Source organism: Vulpes vulpes, chromosome 14 (assembly GCF_048418805.1).
Source record: "Vulpes vulpes isolate BD-2025 chromosome 14, VulVul3, whole genome shotgun sequence".
Taxonomy (NCBI): Eukaryota; Metazoa; Chordata; class Mammalia; order Carnivora; family Canidae; genus Vulpes; species Vulpes vulpes.
The window spans coordinates 139,368,122-139,389,124 of record NC_132793.1 but is presented as its reverse complement, the minus strand read 5'-3'; the positions used below and the strand labels follow the sequence as shown (position 1 = coordinate 139,389,124).

At 37.9% G+C, this 21,003-nt stretch overlaps 1 protein-coding gene across 1 annotated transcript in view; it reads left to right on the top strand.

The window, feature by feature from the left end:
- Positions 1–21,003, top strand: part of NCAPG (non-SMC condensin I complex subunit G) — a 41,401-nt gene that overhangs the window by 12,707 nt on the left and 7,691 nt on the right. Inside the window, exons 10-15 of the mRNA XM_025997157.2 lie at positions 622–708; positions 1,242–1,421; positions 3,640–3,750; positions 6,201–6,320; positions 12,345–12,572; positions 20,809–20,990. Of these exons, the coding sequence (XP_025852942.1) occupies positions 622–708; positions 1,242–1,421; positions 3,640–3,750; positions 6,201–6,320; positions 12,345–12,572; positions 20,809–20,990 (908 nt within the window). The remainder of the gene's footprint in view (positions 1–621; positions 709–1,241; positions 1,422–3,639; positions 3,751–6,200; positions 6,321–12,344; positions 12,573–20,808; positions 20,991–21,003) is intronic.

The following is a 21,003-nucleotide window of genomic DNA, read 5'->3' as shown; positions in this document are numbered from 1 at the left end:
AAAGACAGGCCTGTATCGGTGCTTTTCATAAATTGATACAATTTCTGAGTTACAGGTTAATTCAGGGGTTGTCTTTCCCAATGCCTCCTTATACATACTTACACATAAATCATTTCTACAGTGTACAAGTATTCCCAGTTAGTAGTTATCCCACGTCTGCTTAAGTACCTTCATTTAGGCTGTAGCCTTTTCCTAAATCAGCCAACTCCTGTGTCCCAGTGGCTCTGAAAGGAAGCCACTTTAGTTATGTATTGTATATGCAAAGGAAGAATAAAAGAGTATTCTGTTTTTCTATATTTAACTCCCTCAGAGCTGAACAAGGGAGGGAGTTGATTGTAGACAGAATTTTAGTTTTTGGTGCTTAAAATTAGATACTATATTTGTTTTAGAATACATGCCTGTTTACCATCTCATGATCTTAGAGTTTTTAGTCATATATTGTTTGGTCATTTCCCCCCCCAAAGTTGCTGGCAAGCAGAATGTGTGCTGTTTTTACTTGTGTATTTTGCTCCATTTTTAAAGAGATTGTGGATACTATTTGAAGTTATGTGTAGCAATTTGATTTCATTTTATGACATAGAACATATATTAAAGCATGTACTCTGAATTATAACTTACCAGGTTACAGAAATCATCTCAGAGGTTCGGGCACCCATTGTTACTGTTGGTGCTGCTGATCCAGCTGATGTAAGAAAGAAGGAACTCAAGGTAAATTTCCTCTAAATTGAATAAATGCTTGACTATAATGTAGCTGTGCAAGTCTTTTAATTCCTCTTCCTGTATGATTTCAAAATTGTTCTCACAGAGTCATATTATTGGTTAACTGTTGAAGTGTAAGAGTATCTCAGATATTACCAGGTGATGGAGTTTGAAAGGTTTGCCCTCTTTGGATCAGGAAGGCTGTGCCTTTTTTTTTGTATATGCCTGACTCTGCTTAACTTCTGTTTGTCAAGATGTTAAATATTACTTTTTTTAAAAAAAAAATATTACTCTTAAGTTTGCTACAGATGTTCATAGTATATATATATTTTTAAGATTTTATTCATGAGAGACACACAGAGAACGAGAGCGAGAGAGAGAGAGAGAGACAGGCAGGCAGGCAGAGGGAGAAGTAGGCTCCATACAGGGAGCCTGACGTGGGACTCCATCCAGGACCCCGGGGTCACACCTTGAGCTGAAGGGAGGGCCACCCTGGTGTCCCCATAATAGTTTTTGTTAAAGCAATTTATATCTTTCCTTAGATGGCTGAAATAAAAGTTAAGCTTATTGAGACAAAAGAAGCTTTGGAAAATTGCATTAACTTACAGGATTTTAATCAAGCATCAGAATTAAAAGAAGAAATAAAAACATTAGAAGATGCCAAAATAAATCTAATGAAAGAGATAGAGCAACTTGAAATCAAAGAAGTCCACATAGAGAAGGTATAAATAACTTTTCTCATACTAATTTTCAGCTGTTATTAATCATCTCAACTATATTTTCTTTCTTAACTCAATGCTGACAGATATATTTACTTTGGAGTTGGAGTGCTTTTTAGCAGTATCATGAATTAACATGAAAATATTTTTTTTGTCTTCCTTTTTATTTTAGACTTTGAAAGACCTAAATTAGCTTTATAAAATAATCTCTGTCATCTCTGTACTCTATCTTCTTCCTTGCTAAGGAAACTTAACCCTCTAGTATTTTCCTTCTGTGTGTGTGTGTGTGAAAGCTTTATCCATCTTTCTCTTTTGTGGAAGACTCCAGACTTTTCTGAGCTAGAAAAAGAATTTCTGTGGTAACTATACCATTATACATGTAATTTTTAAAGCTTAACCACACTTTTGTTTTTAGAAAGAGCTAAGGAATTTTGTTGTTTTAAATGAAACACTAAGCATTTTATTTAGTAACATTTAAAGCTGAGTTTCAGCAGTCGTATTTTTTTAAAACTTCCTTGTGTTTGATAAAACATTTGTCATTTTTTAACATAAGATAGAATAATATCAATTACTGTGTTTGATATTAACTTTCAGGAGGTCTTTTAGAATTTTGCCTTTTGTAGTAAACATGATTATTTTACTTCAAGTTTAGGAAGTGCTGGTTGGAGTATGCTCATAAGAAGAATGCTGGGTGGGGAAGAATTTACTCTGTAGGAACATTTTGTAAGTTATGCTATGTCCTTGAGCTCTCTAGCTGTAGACATCTCTGCTCCAACACTCCACTTTTGAATTTTATTTTTCTAGCTAGTATCTTATTTTGTTTGATAAAGTATGGATCATTATAGGTTCTAACTTTGAGGAGCATATTTAAAGTGACAAATGAAAATATAAACTTCAAGTCTGAATTGGGAAAATATGAATAAAAATGGTCTATCGTGATTTTTTTTTTTAATTTTTTATTTATTTATAATAGTCACATAGAGAGAGAGAGAGGCAGAGACACAGGCAGAGGGAGAAGCAGGCTCCATGCACCGGGAGCCCGATGTGGGATTCGATCCTGGGTCTCCAGGATCGCGCCCTGGGCCAAAGGCAGGCGCCAAACCGCTGCGCCACCCAGGGATCCCTCTATCGTGATTTATATCATCTGTTTAACTGGACTTTCTTTGATCTTTTATGTGTTCATTTGTCCTATTTAAGAGTTATAAATCTATTATAAATAGTGCAGTTATAGCATAACATAATAAATTGTATAGGCAAGGAAGTTATAGGGGTTTTATGGAGAGGCATCTAACCCAGGTAGGGTGTTGTTGGATTCCCCAGGGGAAGAAATGTTTTCACTTGACATTTGAGTAAAAATAATACTGTAAGCCAACATTTATAGAATGCTTTTTCTGTGGTGGTTACTACTTCATGCACTTTGCAAGTGTTTGATTCTCACTACATAACTTTATGGGGTTGGTCCTATTTTCATCTTATAGAGGAAAAGTAACTTGCCCAAAGACACACAGATAGTAAATTGTAGAGGCAGGATTAAAATCCAGGCAAGTCAGGCAAGTGGCTTTAGATTTGTGCTTTTAATGTACTCTGTTATCTCTCCTTGATGAATTGTTAAAGGAATGCAGGCAGAAGGAAGGCGTGTGTGAAGACCCAGAGTAATGTGAAACTTTAGGTCCACATAACTAGAGAATTGAGGAGGGAGAGGTAAATCAAGTGGAAAAATTAAGGGCCAGGTCTTGTAAGTCGTCGTATAAGCAATATTTGAAACTTTCTGCCTTAGCCAAGGATCATGGTGAACCACTAAAAGTGTTAAGTGGTAGGATGAGATTTATTTAGGAATTAGTAACAGGGAGAAGAGTCAAGAATATATCATAGGTCTTTTGGTTTGGACATTTGGGTAGATGGCAGTGTTAATTTATGGAGATAGCACAAGAAGAGGAGGAGGGCCTGGGGTAATAACGAGTTAGTTCTCTTTTGGACATTTTGAGTTTGAGAAGCCTGTGGAACATACAAGAGGAAACGTAGTAATTGTATATATGATCTGAAACTTAAGAAATAGCTGGGTTAGCTCATCGATGGTAAATGGAGTTGGATGATTGGATAAGATTGCCCAGAGAGTGTACATACAGACAATATGCTTAGACAAAGCCCTGAAAAAGCTAACATTTAAGGGATGGGCAGAAGATATTCTTACTAATGGGGAATATTTTGTGTTTCATTTTAGAATGATGTCGAAACCCTACAGAAGTGTCTTATTTTGTGCTATGAATTGTTGAAGCAGGTGTCTATTTCAGCAGGTATAGGTGCAACCATGAATGGCATCATTGAATCTTTGGTATGTTGGCGGCTTTGAGGCTTTATTTTAGCCCACTCCTTTCTCATTTCATAAATTATATGTTCCTTGGAGTTCCAAAGAAGAAAAAGATAACCATCTTAAACACCTGATAAATATAATTGGTAAAAAAAAAAAAAGAAATTATATAGTGGCTACTTCATGTTGTGAAGGTTAAATTAAGATAATGTATAATGTATATAAAATTAAGATGATATATATAAATTAAGATAATGATACATAAGTTATACTTATTCCTTTAAAAAGTTTGAAAAAATTATGTTACCAAGAGATGTAGAATATCTTCATTCTTTGAATAGTAAGAGGAGGTATTGAAACACGTAAGGAAATATTTAAGTATTAGGAAATATTTAAGTATTAGAATCTTGCTGTATGTATTAGAATCTTGCTGTATAGACTGAGACTGTTACATTGTGAGTCCCATGAAAGGAATTTGTTTTTTCCTATGAATTTAAAGGAATATGTAATTAAGTAGCTCTTCAAAGGTAATTTCCACATTAGTGAGCATAGGGACATAAATACTACAAGACTCTAGTAAAATAACATTGTCTGATAGCAATATAATGCAAACCACTTGTAACTTTATATTTTCTGTAGCCACATTTAAAAATTAAAAAGAAACAAGTGAAATTAATTTTAATATCTTTAACCCAATATACCCAAAATGTTTTGATGGCATCATTTACTCAATATTAAACTATTGAGATATTTTACATTCAGTTCTTCATACTGTCTTTTTTTTTTTTTTTTTTTAAGTAGGCTCCATGCTTATGGGGCTTACTTGAATTCTTGGCCTTGAGATCAAGACCTGAGCTGAAATCAGGAGTTGGATGCTTAACTGAGCCATCCAGGCATCCCCATATTAAGTCCTTAACAGAAGCACATCTCAGTCTGGCATAGTCACATTTCAAGTGTTGAATGTGTCCGGACTCTTCCAGGATTCTCCTCCAATTGTTTTTACTTAAGATTAATGAAAAATAGCCAATGGATATAATCTAAAATCAAGTTCCTTGGATTGTCATGAGTTTATAAAGGCAGTAAAGAAGACCAATTAGCTTTTATGACCATGTAGAGCTTCTGATTAAAAGTAGGTTTTACTAAACCATTAGAATTTAGCTTCATTCTTAGTGAAGCAAATGTCTTTAGTGAAAAGTAGTTACTTTTAAAGTTGTATTTGCATACTTTATGCCTGGTCCTATTGCAAGAGAATGGTAAACTGGTACAATTACACAATGGAAGTAGTAAATTTGAAGACTACACATACTGGAAAAGATATACAAGTTTGAGTGAAGAAAACACAAAATTGAATAGTCATAATTTAAGTGTACAAAAACAATTTATGTCTAAAGATTGAAAGATATTAGACGTAAATGAGTATAGGGTATTTTGATGGAAGAGTTATAGTATTTTAATGGAATTACCATTTTAAAATAAAAATCATAAGTTACTAATTGAACAAATACTTCTTGAACATCTACTGTATACTAAATGCCAGTGATAGAGTGTACATGCTATACAAAACATATAGACTATCCTTGTGGATCTTCTGGTCAAATGAGAGGGACACCAATCAAATAAACAAGTAGAAGAATATGCCATTCATAACTGCTATGAAGAAGAGTTATATGGTCATATGTGAACTTATAATAGTGGGAGTTGCTCTGTGCAGGGAAGATGACCTTGATCTGGTTTTTGACATTAGCTGTGTGAAAAAGGGAAGGAAGAATGTTCTGTATTTGCTCTCTCCAGTACGGTTGCCACATCCACACGTGGCTATTAAAAACTTGTGCCTATTAACAACTAGAGCAAACTGAGATGTACTTGAAGTGTCAAAATACATTGGGTTTTGAAAGCTTAGTACAAACAACACAATGTAGATTATCTTAATTTTTTAATATTGATTACATGTTGTGATGTTAATATTTTGGTTATATTGGGTACAATAAAGTGTATTAAAATTAGCTTTACATGTTTCTTTGAATGTGCCTACTAGAAAATTTAAAATGACCTATGACTTACATTATATTTCTGTTGAACAGTACTGAATGGAAGGGATCAAGGTCAGATGATTTTATGAGCAAAGAGCAGGGGATAGCATGGTATAAGATGATACGAGAAAGCCTACACAAATGAGAGATATGCCGTGTAAAGGTGTTTTATCTTTGTCCTGTGAGCATTGGGAGCCATTGAGTCACTTTAGCAGGTAGAAAGGGATGTCTCATGATCAGACTGTATTTCACTCTGGCTTTATTCCTCTGTTTTAGCAATTTAATACATACCTTTTTTTTTTTTTTTTTTTGTAACTAAAAATTGAGTTAGACAATATGGATAAGAAGTAGATCTATAATATACAGAAGTTTTATTTTTAACCATGTTTTTAATATGCTGTTATACATTTATTATCCTGATCAAAATTATTTTATTTAATTTAGATTCTTCCTGGAATAGTAAGTGTTCATCCTGTACTAAGAAACCTGGCTGTTTTATGCTTGGGATGCTGTGGACTACAGAATCTGGATTTTGCAAGTAAACACTTCGTATTATTGTTGCAGGTAGGATTTATCTTATGACAAAAATCTTGATTGTATTTTCTGAAATAAGTACATAGAATCTGTGATGATACAATGAGTGCTCTAAATTTAATTTATTCCAGGGTTTATTAATGATGGTGACTCTTATGGATGACTTTTAGGGATTTTTATCTTTTATGTCCGATTGAATAGATAAAGCAAAGAAGAGGAGTAGGAAGTGGAAATAATGGAGAAGGATCTGTTTTGTCAAAAGTCTCACTGATAAGTTGGTTTTGGTATTTGGGCCAATACCAGAGGAAAGTGGGGGAATGAACTATGTAGATATCTGGGTAAGATGTTTCTGAGGAGAGGGAAGAACATGGGAAGGGGCCCTGAAGTAGAACTTTGTCTCAAATGTTCAAGGAGCAGGGCAACTATGGCTAGGGCAGACTGAGCGCGAGGGAGAATAGTAGGAGAAAGGAATTGCAGGCAACAGGATGTCCATATCTTTAGGGACTTAACAGACTTCACAGTGAAGGAAATGGGAAAAAATTGGAAGATTTTGAGTAGAGGATTATTATGATCTGACTGGGTATAGAGTTGATGTAGACCAGGGACTGGCAAACCTTTTCTGTAAGGTGCTAGAGAGGGGGGTGCCTGGGTGGCTAGTCTGTTGGGCGTCTGCCTTTGGCTGGGATCATGATCCCAGAGTCCCCGGGATTGAGCCCCATGTCGAGCCCCACGTTGTGCTCCCTGCTCAGCAGGGAGTCTGCTCCTCCCTTTCTCTCTGTCCCTCCCCTTCCCCCTGCCTATGCTCTCTCTCTCGCTCTCACTTTCTCTCAAATAAACAAATAAGTTTTTTTTTTTTTTTTTTTTCCAGTAAAGGGCTAGAGAGTAAATATTTTTGACTTTGCAGACTGTATCCTGTGTCTCAAGTACTACTCTTAGGTGCAAGTGTGAAAAGACCCATGACAATATATAAGTGAATTAGTGTGGCTGTAGTTTAATATTTATGGACACTAAAATTTGAATTTCATATAATTTTCACATGTAATGAAATTATTTTTCTTAACTACATAAAGATAATTCTTCTTAACTTGAAAGTTGTGCAAACAGGCAGCAGATTGGATTTGGCCCCTTAGCCATAGTTTACAGTCCCTAATGTTAACTGTAGGGGTATAAGAATGGAAGCAGATTTACTCATGATATGCAGTAATCCAGGAAAGAGATGATGATGACTCGGACCAGTATTCAAGTGACTAATGGGGTTGCAAGAAGGGGCGGTAATCTAAGTTTGAAGATGACATCTATAGAATTTGATAATCTGATGTGGCATCTGAGAGAAATAAATTGAAGGTAATGAAGAATTATAGCCAAAGTAACTGGAAAGAGACTTGCCCTTTCCTGTGATGGGGAAAATAGAGGAACAGGTTTCATGGTGGGTGGATGAGATAAGGAGTTCAGTTTTGGGCATGGTAAGTTCGAAGTTTGTGTTCCAAGTAGATACATCGAGTAGGCATTTGTGAGTTTGGAGATAGGAGGGAAGTGCAAATTGGAGAGATGAACCTGTCTTTATGATAGTATCCAGTGCTTCGAGACTGGATGTTACCTGAGGGATGAGTGTAGATTGAGATCTCAACTTTGTAGTTCCCTAGGGCTTAGGCAACATTTAAAAAGAAGGGGAGAGGGCAGCCTCGGTAGCGCAGCGGTTTAGCGCCTGCAGCCCAGGGCGTGATCCTGGAGACCTGGGATCGAGTCCCATGTCAGGCTCTTTGCATGGTGCCTGCTTCTCTCTCTCTGCCTGTGTCTCTGCCTCTCTGTCTCTCTCTGTGTCTCTATGAATAAATGTAAAAGTCTTTATTTTTTTTTTTTAAGATTTTTATTTATTTTTTTTTTTTATGATAGTTACAGAGAGAGAGAGAGAGAGAGAGAGGCAGAGACATAGGCAGAGGGAGAAGCAGGCTCCATGCACTGGGAGCCTGATGTGGGATTCGATCCCGGGTCTCCAGGATCGCGCCCTGGGCCAAAGGCAGGCGCCAAACCGCTGCGCCACCCAGGGATCCCAATGTAAAAGTCTTTAAAAAAAAAAAACATTAAAAAAATAAAAAGAAGGGGAGATGAAGAACTAGTAAAGACTAAGGTGGAATAGACAGTAAGGGGAGTGTGATGTCCTAGAAGGCAATTGAAGATGATATTTTATAAGGGCTAGCATCATCTGACTGTCCAATGCTGGTGACAGGTTGATAAGGATTTATAATTGACCATTTGGGACAAATAAGGAAGTGTTGTGGCTTTCGTGAGAATGGGCTGGAGAGAGAATTATGAGAGAGGAATTGGAGATAGCCAGTACAGACTATTCTTTTAAGATTTTATTTTTGTTAGGAATAATAGAAATGGGGAGGTAGCAAGAGAAGGGCTTGGGATAAAGAGAAGAGCCTTTTGATTTTGTTTTACTTTTTTTTTTTTTTTTAATGATAGAGAATGTTATACCATGTTTGTGATAAATACTAAAGACTAACTCATTGGCCCTGTTGAAAGGAAAAAAAATTGATAATATAGGAAGAGAAGACACTTGGCTAGAGTGCTACTGAATAAAGAAGGATGAAATCTGGTGTAACCAGTGGAATGTATTTGACCTTTTAACTCCTTTGGATATCTGTCTTTAACATTTGGGCCTGGCTTAACTTCAAAAAAAAAAAAAACTTCCCTCTACTTCTCCATATAAAAAGACAATGTGATTCATGTAGCATCTGGTGTTGCCAAATGTAATGGTATAAAAAAAGCTGCAAGGGAGTTTTAGTGCAAATTGTTTGCGAGCAGGTAAATGGGAGTGCTTTGTGTGCTCAATTTGAAAATAACATATGACAACACAGACATCATTTTCATGAAAAAATTAAAAGACAACTCTGGGGTGCTGGGTGGCTTAGTTGGTTAAGGATCCAACTCTTGATTCAGGCTCAGGTCATGATCTTAGTCAGGGTCCTGAGATCTGTCGGTATCGGGCTCCATGGAAGTCTGTTGGAGATTCTCTCTCCCACTGACCCACCCCAACTTGTACATGCTCTTTCTCTCAAATTAATAAATCTTAAAAGAAAAAGTTGAACTCAACCAATAATAGAATATTCCCTCAGCATGAAACCTTTATCTTGGAGCATCCTTTAATGTTGCAAACACATTACCAAGAAAAAGAAAGCATATAATTAGAGAAAACCTTGGGGAAGTCACATGTTCTAGAAATGGCCAAATTGCTTGTGGCTTATATCAGAGGAAGAAAATTAAACTCATACTTACATCAAAAGAATTTCATAAGGAATAAGGAATTTCAGGGTTTTGTTTTAGTTTCCTCTTTTGGAGCATTTGGCATCTAATCAACTTACTTTAATGTGTAGTGATGGAGTTCCTGTTGATGCTTTGTTTATATTTATCCTATGCTGCTGATGTCACAGAAAAATTTCTGTTACAATTATATTCTTTTGGAAACTTGAAATGTCAGAATTATCTTTAAAATAATGTGAAGTTCCTCTCTCAAAGAAACTGAAAGAAATATTTTGGTAGTTTGTCCAGGCGAATCATGTAGAGTGCTTGGCCATACATCGGTTTTGCTCCAAGATGTAGAGTGAATCTGCATGTGTTATAGAGAGTCCTTTTGAAGCCAGCAGGTATTGGGACAAATGATTCTGTTAGTAATTCTAAAGAAAGTCTTGTTCACTATTTTAAAATTTTTTGGCTTAATATAGGAGTCCAGAGAATAAAATTCTGTATTTTCAAAGAAGTTTTGCTAAGGAATTAGTGTACAGTAAGCTTTCTACTTCTATTTCCTGTCTTCCGAGAAGATGGGTCTTGAAGTGCTAGATTGATCTCTGGTCATTACTTTTTTTTTAAGTGGAAGAAGAATCTTATTAGAACATTCGATAGTGAAGGATTCATTTATGTCTAGCTTCAGTAGTATTTTTTTTTTCTCTAAAAATGGGATAAAACATTCATTAAGATGTTCTATATACCATTAAGAATGTTGCTGAAAAATTGTGAGTTACAGTCAGGTTGGAACTCTAATAGGAAGATTAAAGGTAGACAGTACATAATATTTCTAGTATTGCAACGAAGGAAATACCATAGGATTTTCCCAAAAGATAATTAAGTTCACTTAACCTTTAAAGATGAAATATGGATTTTGATCCTTTTAATTCTTGGTGGCCATAACATCAATAATAAGTGCCGTGGGGACGCCCCAGTGGCTTAGCAGTTGAGCATCCGCTTTTGGCTCAGGGCGTGATCCTGGGGTCCTCCCTATGAGGAGCCTGCTTCTCTCTCTGCCTGTGTCTGGATCTCTGTCTGTCTTTTCATGCATAAATAAAATATTTTAAAAAAATGCTGTGGTCATTTTAGCCAAAAGAAAGACAGAATGACTGTAGTGTTTAAAAGTGTCCTGAAGCATTTAATGCTAACTCATGCTCCACTTGACAGAGCTTATAGGAGCCTTGATGCTGGTTGTTTATATTTTTATTTTTTCTATTTTTTTTGGTCTTTGTTTTTATATATGTACTTTTCTGTTGTGGAAAGGAATTGTCAAATTCAAGCAGATGTGAAAGATAAATGATGTTTCTTATCCCAACTATTCCACAATTTTACTCTCTTCCAAATCAAATGAATCAATAGAAAAGCAGCCTTGTCATGGAATTCAAGTTTTAAAGAATTGAAGTTTGTCCTCCCCCCAGTCCCCCCCCCCTTTTTTGTAGTATAAACAATTGAGATCATTAAACTTTTTTCAGGGACTAGCTACTAATATTTGCCTGAAAAAAACAGCTAGATTTTTTTTTTTTAAACTAGGCTCCATGCTGAGCATGGAGCCCAGTGTGGGGCTCAAACTCATGACCTGAGCTGACATCAAGAGTCAGATGCTTAACTGAGCCACCCAGGTGCCCCTTGATAAAAATTGTTTTGTAAATTAAAAATGTTTGTGAGGGATCCCTGGGTGGCACAGCGGTTTAGTGCCTGCCTTTGGCCCAGGGCGCAATCCTGGAGACCTGGGATCGAATCCCACGTCGGGCTCCCGGTGCATGGAGCCTGCTTCTCCCTCTGCCTATATCTCTTCCCCCCCACCCCCCCCGTGTGACTATCATAAATAAATAAAATAAAAAATTAAAAAAAAATGTTTGTGAATGATATCAGGTTCAAATGTGAAATATATGTAAAATTTGCTTTTTCTTTTCTTTTTTTTTTTTTTTTTTGTATGTTATTCTGCAGTGGGGTTTTAAGGTCTTTTCAGTTCCTTGAAAGGTTCACGATCAAAAAAGTTAACCACTGAACAACTTAAGTTGTTTATAAAGTTATTTTTAGGCCTATCAGATTTTAGATTAAGGGAAAATAGCTATCTTTGGGGGGAAGTAAGATATCAGTTCTTTTGTAAATCAAGTTTTAGTAATAAAAATTGATTCAAGACATGTATTCACAATAACTTGTTAGAAAGTCGAGAGGGAAATTCTTTTTTTTTTTTTTTAAAGATTTTATTTATTCATAGACACACAGAGAGAGAGGCAGAGACACAGGCAGAGGGAGAAGCAGGCTCCATGCAGGGAGCCCGATGTGGGACTCGGTCCCGGGACTCCAGGATCACACCCCAGGCTGCAGGCGGTGCCAAACCGCTGCGCCACTGGGGCTGCCCTAATTGATTAGAATGTAATGTTTTTGTCTTGATAAGATGGCGAGAAACAATTTCCATATAATTGAACAGTTTTTCTAGATCTTCAAAAGAATCATAGCCAATATATTCATTCTTTTTCAAATAAAAGGAACAAATAATATAATTCAGTCTGACTCTAGTTCTAGGAATTTTTTTGTACTAAAGGTGAACTTTTTCTGAATGAAATATAAGTGTAAATATAATGGTACAAATAAATAAAAATAATAACTTTAAAACAAATTTTAATTTCTGAAAAATGTTTCATGTGGACTTGACTGTTGGAAATAGAATAAGAAAATAAGATGTGTGTTAATTTTATGCCGTATACACAGAATGAAAAGTTTACTGAATTTACTTTTTTTTTGGTGGGGGATGTTTGAATTTAGGTCTTACAAATTGATGATGTGACAATAAAAATAAGTGCTTTAAAGGCAATCTTTGACCAACTAATGGCATTTGGGATTGAGCCATTTAAAACTAAAAAAATCAAAGCCCTTCAAAGTGAAGATGCAGAAGTAAACAATGATGGAGACCAAGAGTTCAAAGAAGCTGAAGAAGAGACTGCCACAGTCAAGAATGTTCTGAAACTTCTTTCTGATTTCCTAGATAGTGAGGTAAGAAATAATCACAGCCCTGTTGTTACGAAATTTCTTTTTATTGTTTATTTTTATGCTCTATTCTTTTTTAGGCTGAAGTTTAAGTTTGACCAACATTTGAAGATTGTCTTTTAAATATAATTAAATTCCTCTTTCATCTTTAATATACTTTGTTTCTCACTGCCATATTGCATGTGCAGAAAATTGAAATGTAAACAAAAATGACTATTGGAGGCTGTTCATTTTTTTTTTTTTTTTTAAGATTTTATTTATTTATTCATGAGAGACACACAGAGAGAGAGAGAGAGAGGCAGAGACACAGGCAGAGGGAGAAGCAGGCTCCATGCACGGAGCCCGATGTGGGACTTGATCCCAGGACTCCAGGATCATGCCCTGGGCCAAAGGCAGATGCTCAACCACTGAGCCACCCCAGGGTCCCTGTTCCTTTTTTTTTTTTCATTTTTTCTCATGTCTTTGTGATTTATGATTTAAAAATTATCAACTTTTTTTTTTTTTTTTTTTAAAGATTTAATTTATTTATTCACGAGAGACCCAGAGAGAGAGGCAGAGACACAGGCAGAGGGAGAAGCAGGCTCCAGGCTCCGTGTGAGGAGTCTGATCTGGGACTCAGTCTCAGGACCCTGGGGTCATGACCTGGGCCGAAGGCAGATGTTCAACCTCTGAGCCGCCCCCCCGCCCCCCCCCCCCATGCATCCCCTTCAGGAGTCTGAAGAAACAATTTAAAATAATTTTACATTGGGTTGGTGGAAGGTCTGAGATAGGATATGAGATTAGATTTTTTTTTTCCTCAAAGTACTCTTGAGCTATATTTTTATAGCATATGTAAACAATTAAAAAATCTTTATCTTGACTTTTTTTTTCTTGAGGTGAAATTGATACAAACATTTTTGAAGTGGACAATTGGCATTTAGTACCCTCACCATGTAATGTAACTGCCACCTCTAATTTGAAAACATTTCCCTTATCCCCAAAGGAAGAACTGTATCCATTGAGCAGTTGCTCCCTACTTCCCCTGCTGCCTGCTTCTGACAGTGACCAGTATGCCTTTTGTTTCTGTGGATTTAACTATTCTGGATGTTTCACACAAATACAGTCATATAGTATGTGACGTCGTGTCTGCTTTGTTTCACTTAGCTTATTTTCGAGGCTCATTCATGTTGTAGCTTTTATCAGTACTTTTTCCTTCTTATGGCAGCAGGATCTCTCATTTTGTGTATAGATCACAACTTGTTTAGCCACTGATCCATTGAGAGATATTTGGGCTGTTTCCGTCTTTTGTCTGTTGGGTATAGTGCTGTTAGGAACATGCATGGACGTGTAGTTGTCTGTTCTTTGGGGTATATACCTAGGAAGGGGTTACTGGGCCATATGGAAGTTTTTTTTTTAATGATTCACCCCCAATCCAGTTAATTAACATATCCCAAAAATTCACCTATTTACTTATTTTAGTGAGAACATTTAGTTCTACTCTCCTAGCAAAGTTCAGTTATACAGTATAGTGTTAGCTAAATATAGTGTTAACTAAAATCACCGTGTTTTACATTATTAGGTCTCCAGAATTTATTTTTAAAGAATTTGTAACAAAGTTTGTATCCTTTTACCATGGTCTCTGCATTTCTCCCCACTCCCCAATCCTGGCAGCTACTTTTCTACTCCATTTTCCATAAGGTTCTACATATAAAGTGATACCATGCAGTATTTGTTTTTGTCTGGCGATTTCACTTAGCACAGTGTCCACAAGGTTGCATTGTCCTACCATATTGCAGATGATAGGATTTCTTTTTCTTACTTCCAATATAGTGTGTGTGTGTGTGTGTGTGTGTGTGTGTGTACAAAGCATTTTCTTTATCCACTCATCAGTTGATGGACACTCGGACTGTTTCTAGAATTTGGCCAGTATAGATAATGCTGCTCTAAGCATTGAGGTGCATGTATGCCTTTGAATTAGTAATTTTGTATTCTTTGGATAAATACCTAGTAGTGCAATTGCTGGATTGTAGGATAGTTCTATTTTTAACTTTTTGAGGAACCCCCTTACTGGTGGCCTATTCTTGAGAACGTTCCATGTGCATTTGATAATTATTTTTTTTTTAAAGATTTTATTTATTTATTCATGAGACACACAGAGAGAGGGGCAGAGACACAGGCAGAGGGAGAAGCAGGCACCATGCAGGGAGCCCAACGTGGGACTCGATCCTGGGGCCTCAGAATCAGGCCTTGGGCCGGAGGCAGCGCTAACCAGCTGAGCCCCCGGGGCTAACAATGTATATTCTGCTGTTTTAGGACAGAATGTTCTGAATACATGTTAGATCCATTTCATTTAATGCGTCATTGAACTATTTACAGTTGTTATATCTTCTTGTTGGATTGTTCCCTTATGATTATGTATTGTTTTTGTCTCCACTTAATTCTTTGTTTTAAAGTCTGTTTTGTCTGATACTTGTTTCTACCTCACCCTTCTTCCCACTTCCATTTACAGAAGAACGTTTTTCTGTCCCTCACTGTCACTCTGCATGTGCTTTAGGTCTTAAGTGAGTCTCCTGTAGCCAGCTTTTTTTTTTTTTTTTTTTTTTAGAATTTATTTATGTATTTATTCATGAGAGAGAAGCAGAGACACAGGCAGAGGGAGAAGCAGGCTCCCTGCGGACTCTGGGATCATGCCCTGAGCCCAAGGCAGACAGATGCTCCACCGTGAGCCACCTAGGCTTCCCACCAGCATTTTTTTTTTTTTTAAATCCATTCTGTCACTGTGTCTTTTGATTGGAGCATTTAGTCCACTTACATTCAAAGTAATTATTGATAGGCATGTACTTACTGCTCTTCTGTTACTGTTTTTGTGGTTGTTTCTGTAGTTCTCTGTTCCTTTCTTGGTCTTTTCATTCAGTTTGCTGGCTTTCTTTAGTGATACACCTGGATTCCTTCCTCTTTACTTACTGCGTATCTGTTACCGATTTTTGTCTTGTAACCATCAGATTTATATATAACATGGACAAAGCAATTTATGTTAAGTTGATTGCCACTTAAGTTTGAATAATTTTATTTTATTTTTTTAGATTTATTTATTTATTCATGATAGACAGAGAGGCAGAGACACAGGCAGAGGGAGAAGCAGGCTCCATGCAGGGAGCCCGACGCAGGACTCGATCCCGGGCCTCCAGGATCACGCCCTGGGCCGAAGGCAGGCGCTAAACCGCTGAGCCACCCAGGGATCCCCCAATAATTTTAAAAGTACTAAATTTCCCCTCCTCTCCCTGTATAATTTAGGTATATGATGTTATACTTTTTATCTTTTACTTCTGTGAATTCCTTGACTGAGTTTTATAGGTATGCTTCATTTTACTTCTTTGTGTTCCCTAGTTTTCTTACTCCTGCTTACAGTGTTTCTTTTCTACTAAAAGAATCCCCTGTAACATTTCTCATATTTATTTATTTGTTTGTTTATTTCAGAAAGAGAGCACGAGAGGGAGGGGAAGGGCGTAGGGAAAGGCAGAGGATCTCAGGCAGACACCCCCGCTAAGCGGAGAGCCAGATGCAGGGCTTGATTCCACAGCCCTGAGATCCTGACCTGAGCTGAAAACCAAGAGTCAGGCACTCAACTGACTGAGCCACCCAGGTGCCCCACTACTTCTTGCCGATTTAATTACCCCACGTCTTGGTGTGGACCTCCCTGGGTTGATTCTGCTAGGGGCTTTCTGTGCCTCCTGGGTTCAGATTTCTATTTCCTTTTCCCTTTTCCAGTTTCGGGAAGTTTTCAGCTGCTATTTCTTCAAATGAGATTTCTTTCCTCTTTTCTCTCTCTTCTTTTGAGGTCCCTGTAATGCAAATGGTATCATGCTGATGGCATCTCCTATGCGTGTTATGCACCTTCCTTTCGTGGCTGAGCTGTGTTTGCCTTTAGTCCAGTCATCTGCAGTGGCTCACTTTGCCTGTTGTTGGCAAGCTTTAGTCCCTATATTTTAGTGGGCCAGTCTAGGGAGGGCCACTTTAGGCTTGATTGGGTCAGACTGAGTGTCGGAGATGTGGTCACAACAAACTGAAAGGGCTCTTTTGGTGTTGCCCCCTGGGAAGCTTTCATTGGTAGGCAGGACTGGCTGTCAGATTAGGTGTCTTGCCTTCACCCCACTGCTTTGGTTGCTTTGGGGAATTCCTGCTGTGTCCGGGTTGGAGGGGGCAGCTCTGGAGAATTCAGGAGTGGGCTGTGCTGTTGGCAAGGTAGGTGGAAAGTGTTCATCCTGGGCTGATTCCCTGAAGTGTTGGGTATATAAGTTGGGGAGCCGGGGAGGGCAAGGGCACCTGCCAGGTCTTTTGTTCTTGGAGAAGTCTCCTAAAGATCCCCGTCCTTCTAGCACACATTCTCAGATTAGTAAATAAATCTTCCCGTATACTCCTGGCCTTTTTCAAAGGACCACCTCTGTGCTGTATCTTTGCAGGATTGTTTGTTAAGCTGTCTCCTTAAGGGCAGGGACCGAGTTTCCTATCTCCATGTGTCTTTCCCAGAGCATCATTGGCTGATTTTCTTAAAGCTCTGGGTGTCAAGCCCCACCGATGATAAGAATTCACAGTGTTAAGCCTTCTGGTTTTCAAAACCGTATGTTCCAGGGATTCATCTTCGCAGTGCAGGTCTCTCCTGTGCCTGGGGGGGGGGGGGGGGGGGGGGGATGGTCTGCCCCTCTCCTCTGTCCAGTGGCTGCAGTGCCCCTTCTTCCTGTGGACAGTCTCGTGTGTCTGTGGAGAGTCTGTCCTGGGTTATTTACACTGATGTGGGTGTTACCCTAGGTACATCCATGGGAGGAGATGAGCTCAGGGTACTCCTCCTCCATCTTCCTGGAAGTCCAAGGTTTTTTGTTTTGTTTTGTTTTAATGTGGGCATTTACTGCTATAAATTTCCCAAGGTTTTTTGTTTTGTTTTGTTTTAATGTGGGCATTTACTGCTATAAATTTCCCAAGGTTTTTTGTTTTGTTTTGTTTTAATGTGGGCATTTACTGCTATAAATTTCCCTGTGAATGGTGCTTTTGTTGCACTTCGTAATTTTGGGGTTTTGTATTTTTCATTTTAGTTCATTTTCTAAGTGTTTTCTATATTTCCTTTTGTTTGATATTGTCTTTGGTTTGTTGGTATATAACAAGTATATTGTTTACACATATTTGAATTTTACAGTCTTCTGGTATTGCTGTCTAGGTATAATCTCTTGTGGTTAGAGAAGATACTTTGATGTTTTCATTTTTAAAAAATTTATTTTGAGTTGTTTTTGGCCTAACATAGTGTCAATCCATGAGGATGTTCCACGTACCCTGGAGAAGAAAGTGTATTCTATAGTGAGGTGGAGTGGACGGCATGTTTGGCGGGTCTGGTTGGTCTGCAGTGTTGTTCAAGTCCTCTGTTTCCTTACTGATCTGCCTGGGTGTTCTGTCCATTACGCAGAGCTCTTCAGTTATTATTATTATTGAGCTATTTCTTCCTGCATTTCTGCCAAAGCTTGTTTTATGTATTTTGAGGCTTTGTTGTTTGTACTTTTAATTGTCTTTTTGATGAATTAACCTTTTTAATATACGTATTTATTGTTCTTTGTCTCTTTTAACAGTTTTTTACTTAATCACATTTTGATTGCAAAATTATGGTGATCGGTCCTTATCAGCGATTTAAGTGTAAATAAATTAAACTCACCAGTCAAGGGACGCCTGGGTGGCTCAGTGGTTAAAGCGTCTGCCCTTGGCTCAGGGTGTGATCCTGGAGACCCTGGATGAGTCCCATATCAGGCTCCCTGCAGGGAGCCTGCTTCTCCCTCTTCCTGTGTCTCTGCTGCTCTCTCTCTCTGTGTCTCTCATGAATAAATAAATCTTAAAAAAAACAAAACAAAAACCTCACCAGTCAAAAGGCAGATGTTGGCTTTTTAAATTTTAATATTTAAGCGATATACTAATCTCCTGTTGGGAATTACCCAGTGCGATGGGCTTGCTAACACACCATTGGTAGAAAATGAATGAATAGTAAAACTGTGTGACAAAGGAATGAAGGTTTCCAATAGTGCTGGTACCTTAATCTCTTTCTGGCTAAACTGGATTCTGTGATTTTGACTTCATTTTTGTTATCACTACTAAACAAAATCTGACTTACTTTACTGCCCTTTGGGCCACAATAAGAATTTTTTTTATATGCTTTAAAGACTTGCAGTTCTCACTTCATATTCCTCACATTCAACTTGAGATGGATCACTATTGCTATCAGGAAAGTATGTCGTAAACATTTTAAAAAGATGGGGAGCATGCAACCTTGGGAGTTACAGACTGGTACATTTGTGTTCTGGTCGCATTTGTGTGAATTTTCAATAAGGTGTTTATGGTCTCTGGCTTTTTCCTTATCTGCCAAATGGGGATGTTGATGCCTATTCACTGGATGGTTCTTCAGTTAAGTGAACAAATATTTGAAGGCAAATTATGTGCCAGTCACTTTATGTTGAGGGTACAGCACTGAGTGGAACAAAGTTTCTGCCCTCATGGTTGTTGTGAGCTACAAATAGTTAGTGCCAGTGCCCAGCGCTTATTAATCTTGTTGACCTCTAAATCTTTGTTTTGAAAAAAATTTTGAAATAGTTCTTGTATTTTCTCATTCCGTTGTTTTTACTTCTATTTAGACTTTTATTTTACATTCGTAGATTATAATCTGCAAAGATAATTTTCCTTAAATCTCATTTAAGTATTAATTTCTCTACCATTTCTAAAACCTTAAGTGGTTCCACATCCTGCTTCACTACAGTTGAATTTCTTTGCCGGATTTTCAGGATCTCTGTCATGTGATCATTGAACAAATTTGCCGTTTATCAGTAACAATATAAATAATAACTGATACTTGTTTTTTTTTTTAAGATTTATTTATTTATTTATGATAGACAGAGAGAGAGAGAGAGAGAGAGAGAGAGGCAGAGACACAGGAGGAGGGAGAAGCAGGCTCCATGCCGGGAGCCGGATACGGGACTCGATCCCAGGACTCCAGGATCGCGCCCTGGGCCAAAGGCAGGCGCTAAACCGCTGAGCCACCCAGGGATCCCCAATAACTGATATTTGTTGAGGATTTACTAAATGGATAGCACTTTAGAAAAAAAGATTTTATTTATTCAAGAGAGAGCAAGAGAGCAGGAGGAGAGAGAGGGATAAGCAGACTCCTGGTGAGCACCAAGGTGGATATGGGGCTTGATCTCAGGACCCTAAGATCATGACCTGAGCTGAAACCCAAGAGTCAGGTGCTTAACTGACTGAGCCACCCATGCGCCTCTATGTGGATAGAACTTGTAAGAGTTATTATTTGTAGTATTTCTTTATCCTTGTAACTGTAATTTTATCATCTTTTTTTTTTAATAAAAAAGTGAGATACATGGGGCACCTGGGTGGCTCAGTCAGTTGAGCATCTGAGTTTTGATTTCGGCTCAGGTCATGGTCTCAGGATCACGGGATCGAGCCCCAAGTTGGGATGCCACAGTCAGCAGGGAGTCTGCTTGAGATTCCCTCCCTCCGCCCCTTACACCATTCACGCGTGCACTCTCTCTAAAATATGTGAATCTTCAAGAAAAAACTGGGGTACAAAGTTAATATGCACAGGATCATGCAGCCAGGAAGTGTTAGAGGCTTGACTTTAATAATTCATTCGGTCACAATGACTAGTACTTTCAGTTACCTGCCTTTAGGCCTGTGCCTCCATTTGAATGTCACTGTATCTTCTCTCCATTTTCTTCTCTAAGGTTTGCTTTGATTAGTCTTTCTGAGAATAACCGTGCGCGGGAACACCTGCTCACAGTTCCCCTTTATTCATACACATTGTCCCCCCCCCTCCGGAGCTTCCCTTTACAGGCCACCTCCCTCTGACGGCAGGGGTCGTTACTAGTGTTTTCTGGATCTTACATCATGAGAAGCATGTAATACAGGCTCTTTGACTTTTGTTTTCACGGTACTTAAAAGGCCGTTTGGTTCTTCTTCTTTTTTTTTTTTCCCGTTTTTTTTTGTTTGTTTTTTTTCCGTTTGGTTCTTCTAAAGAATTTTAAGGGAGTTATAGTTTTCTTAGCTAGACTAATAATTTATCACATAGCCTTAACCTAAAATCTTTTTATGTGTCTTTAACGAATTCACAGTATGAGTGATTTTTTGATAGTTCATAGAAAAATATTATACGACAGGCTGCCTTGTAAGGCTTAAAAAGGAAATACAAATTAAAATTTCTTTTAATGAAAGTCATTTTTAATAGGTGTCTGAACTCAGGACAGGAGCTGCAGAAGGACTAGCCAAGCTGATGTTCTCGGGGCTTTTGGTCAGCAGCAGGATTCTTTCTCGTCTTATCTTGTTATGGTACAATCCTGTGACTGAAGAGGACGTTCGACTTCGACATTGCCTGGGCGTGTTCTTCCCCATGTTTGCTTATGCGAGCAGGTATTTGGTTATA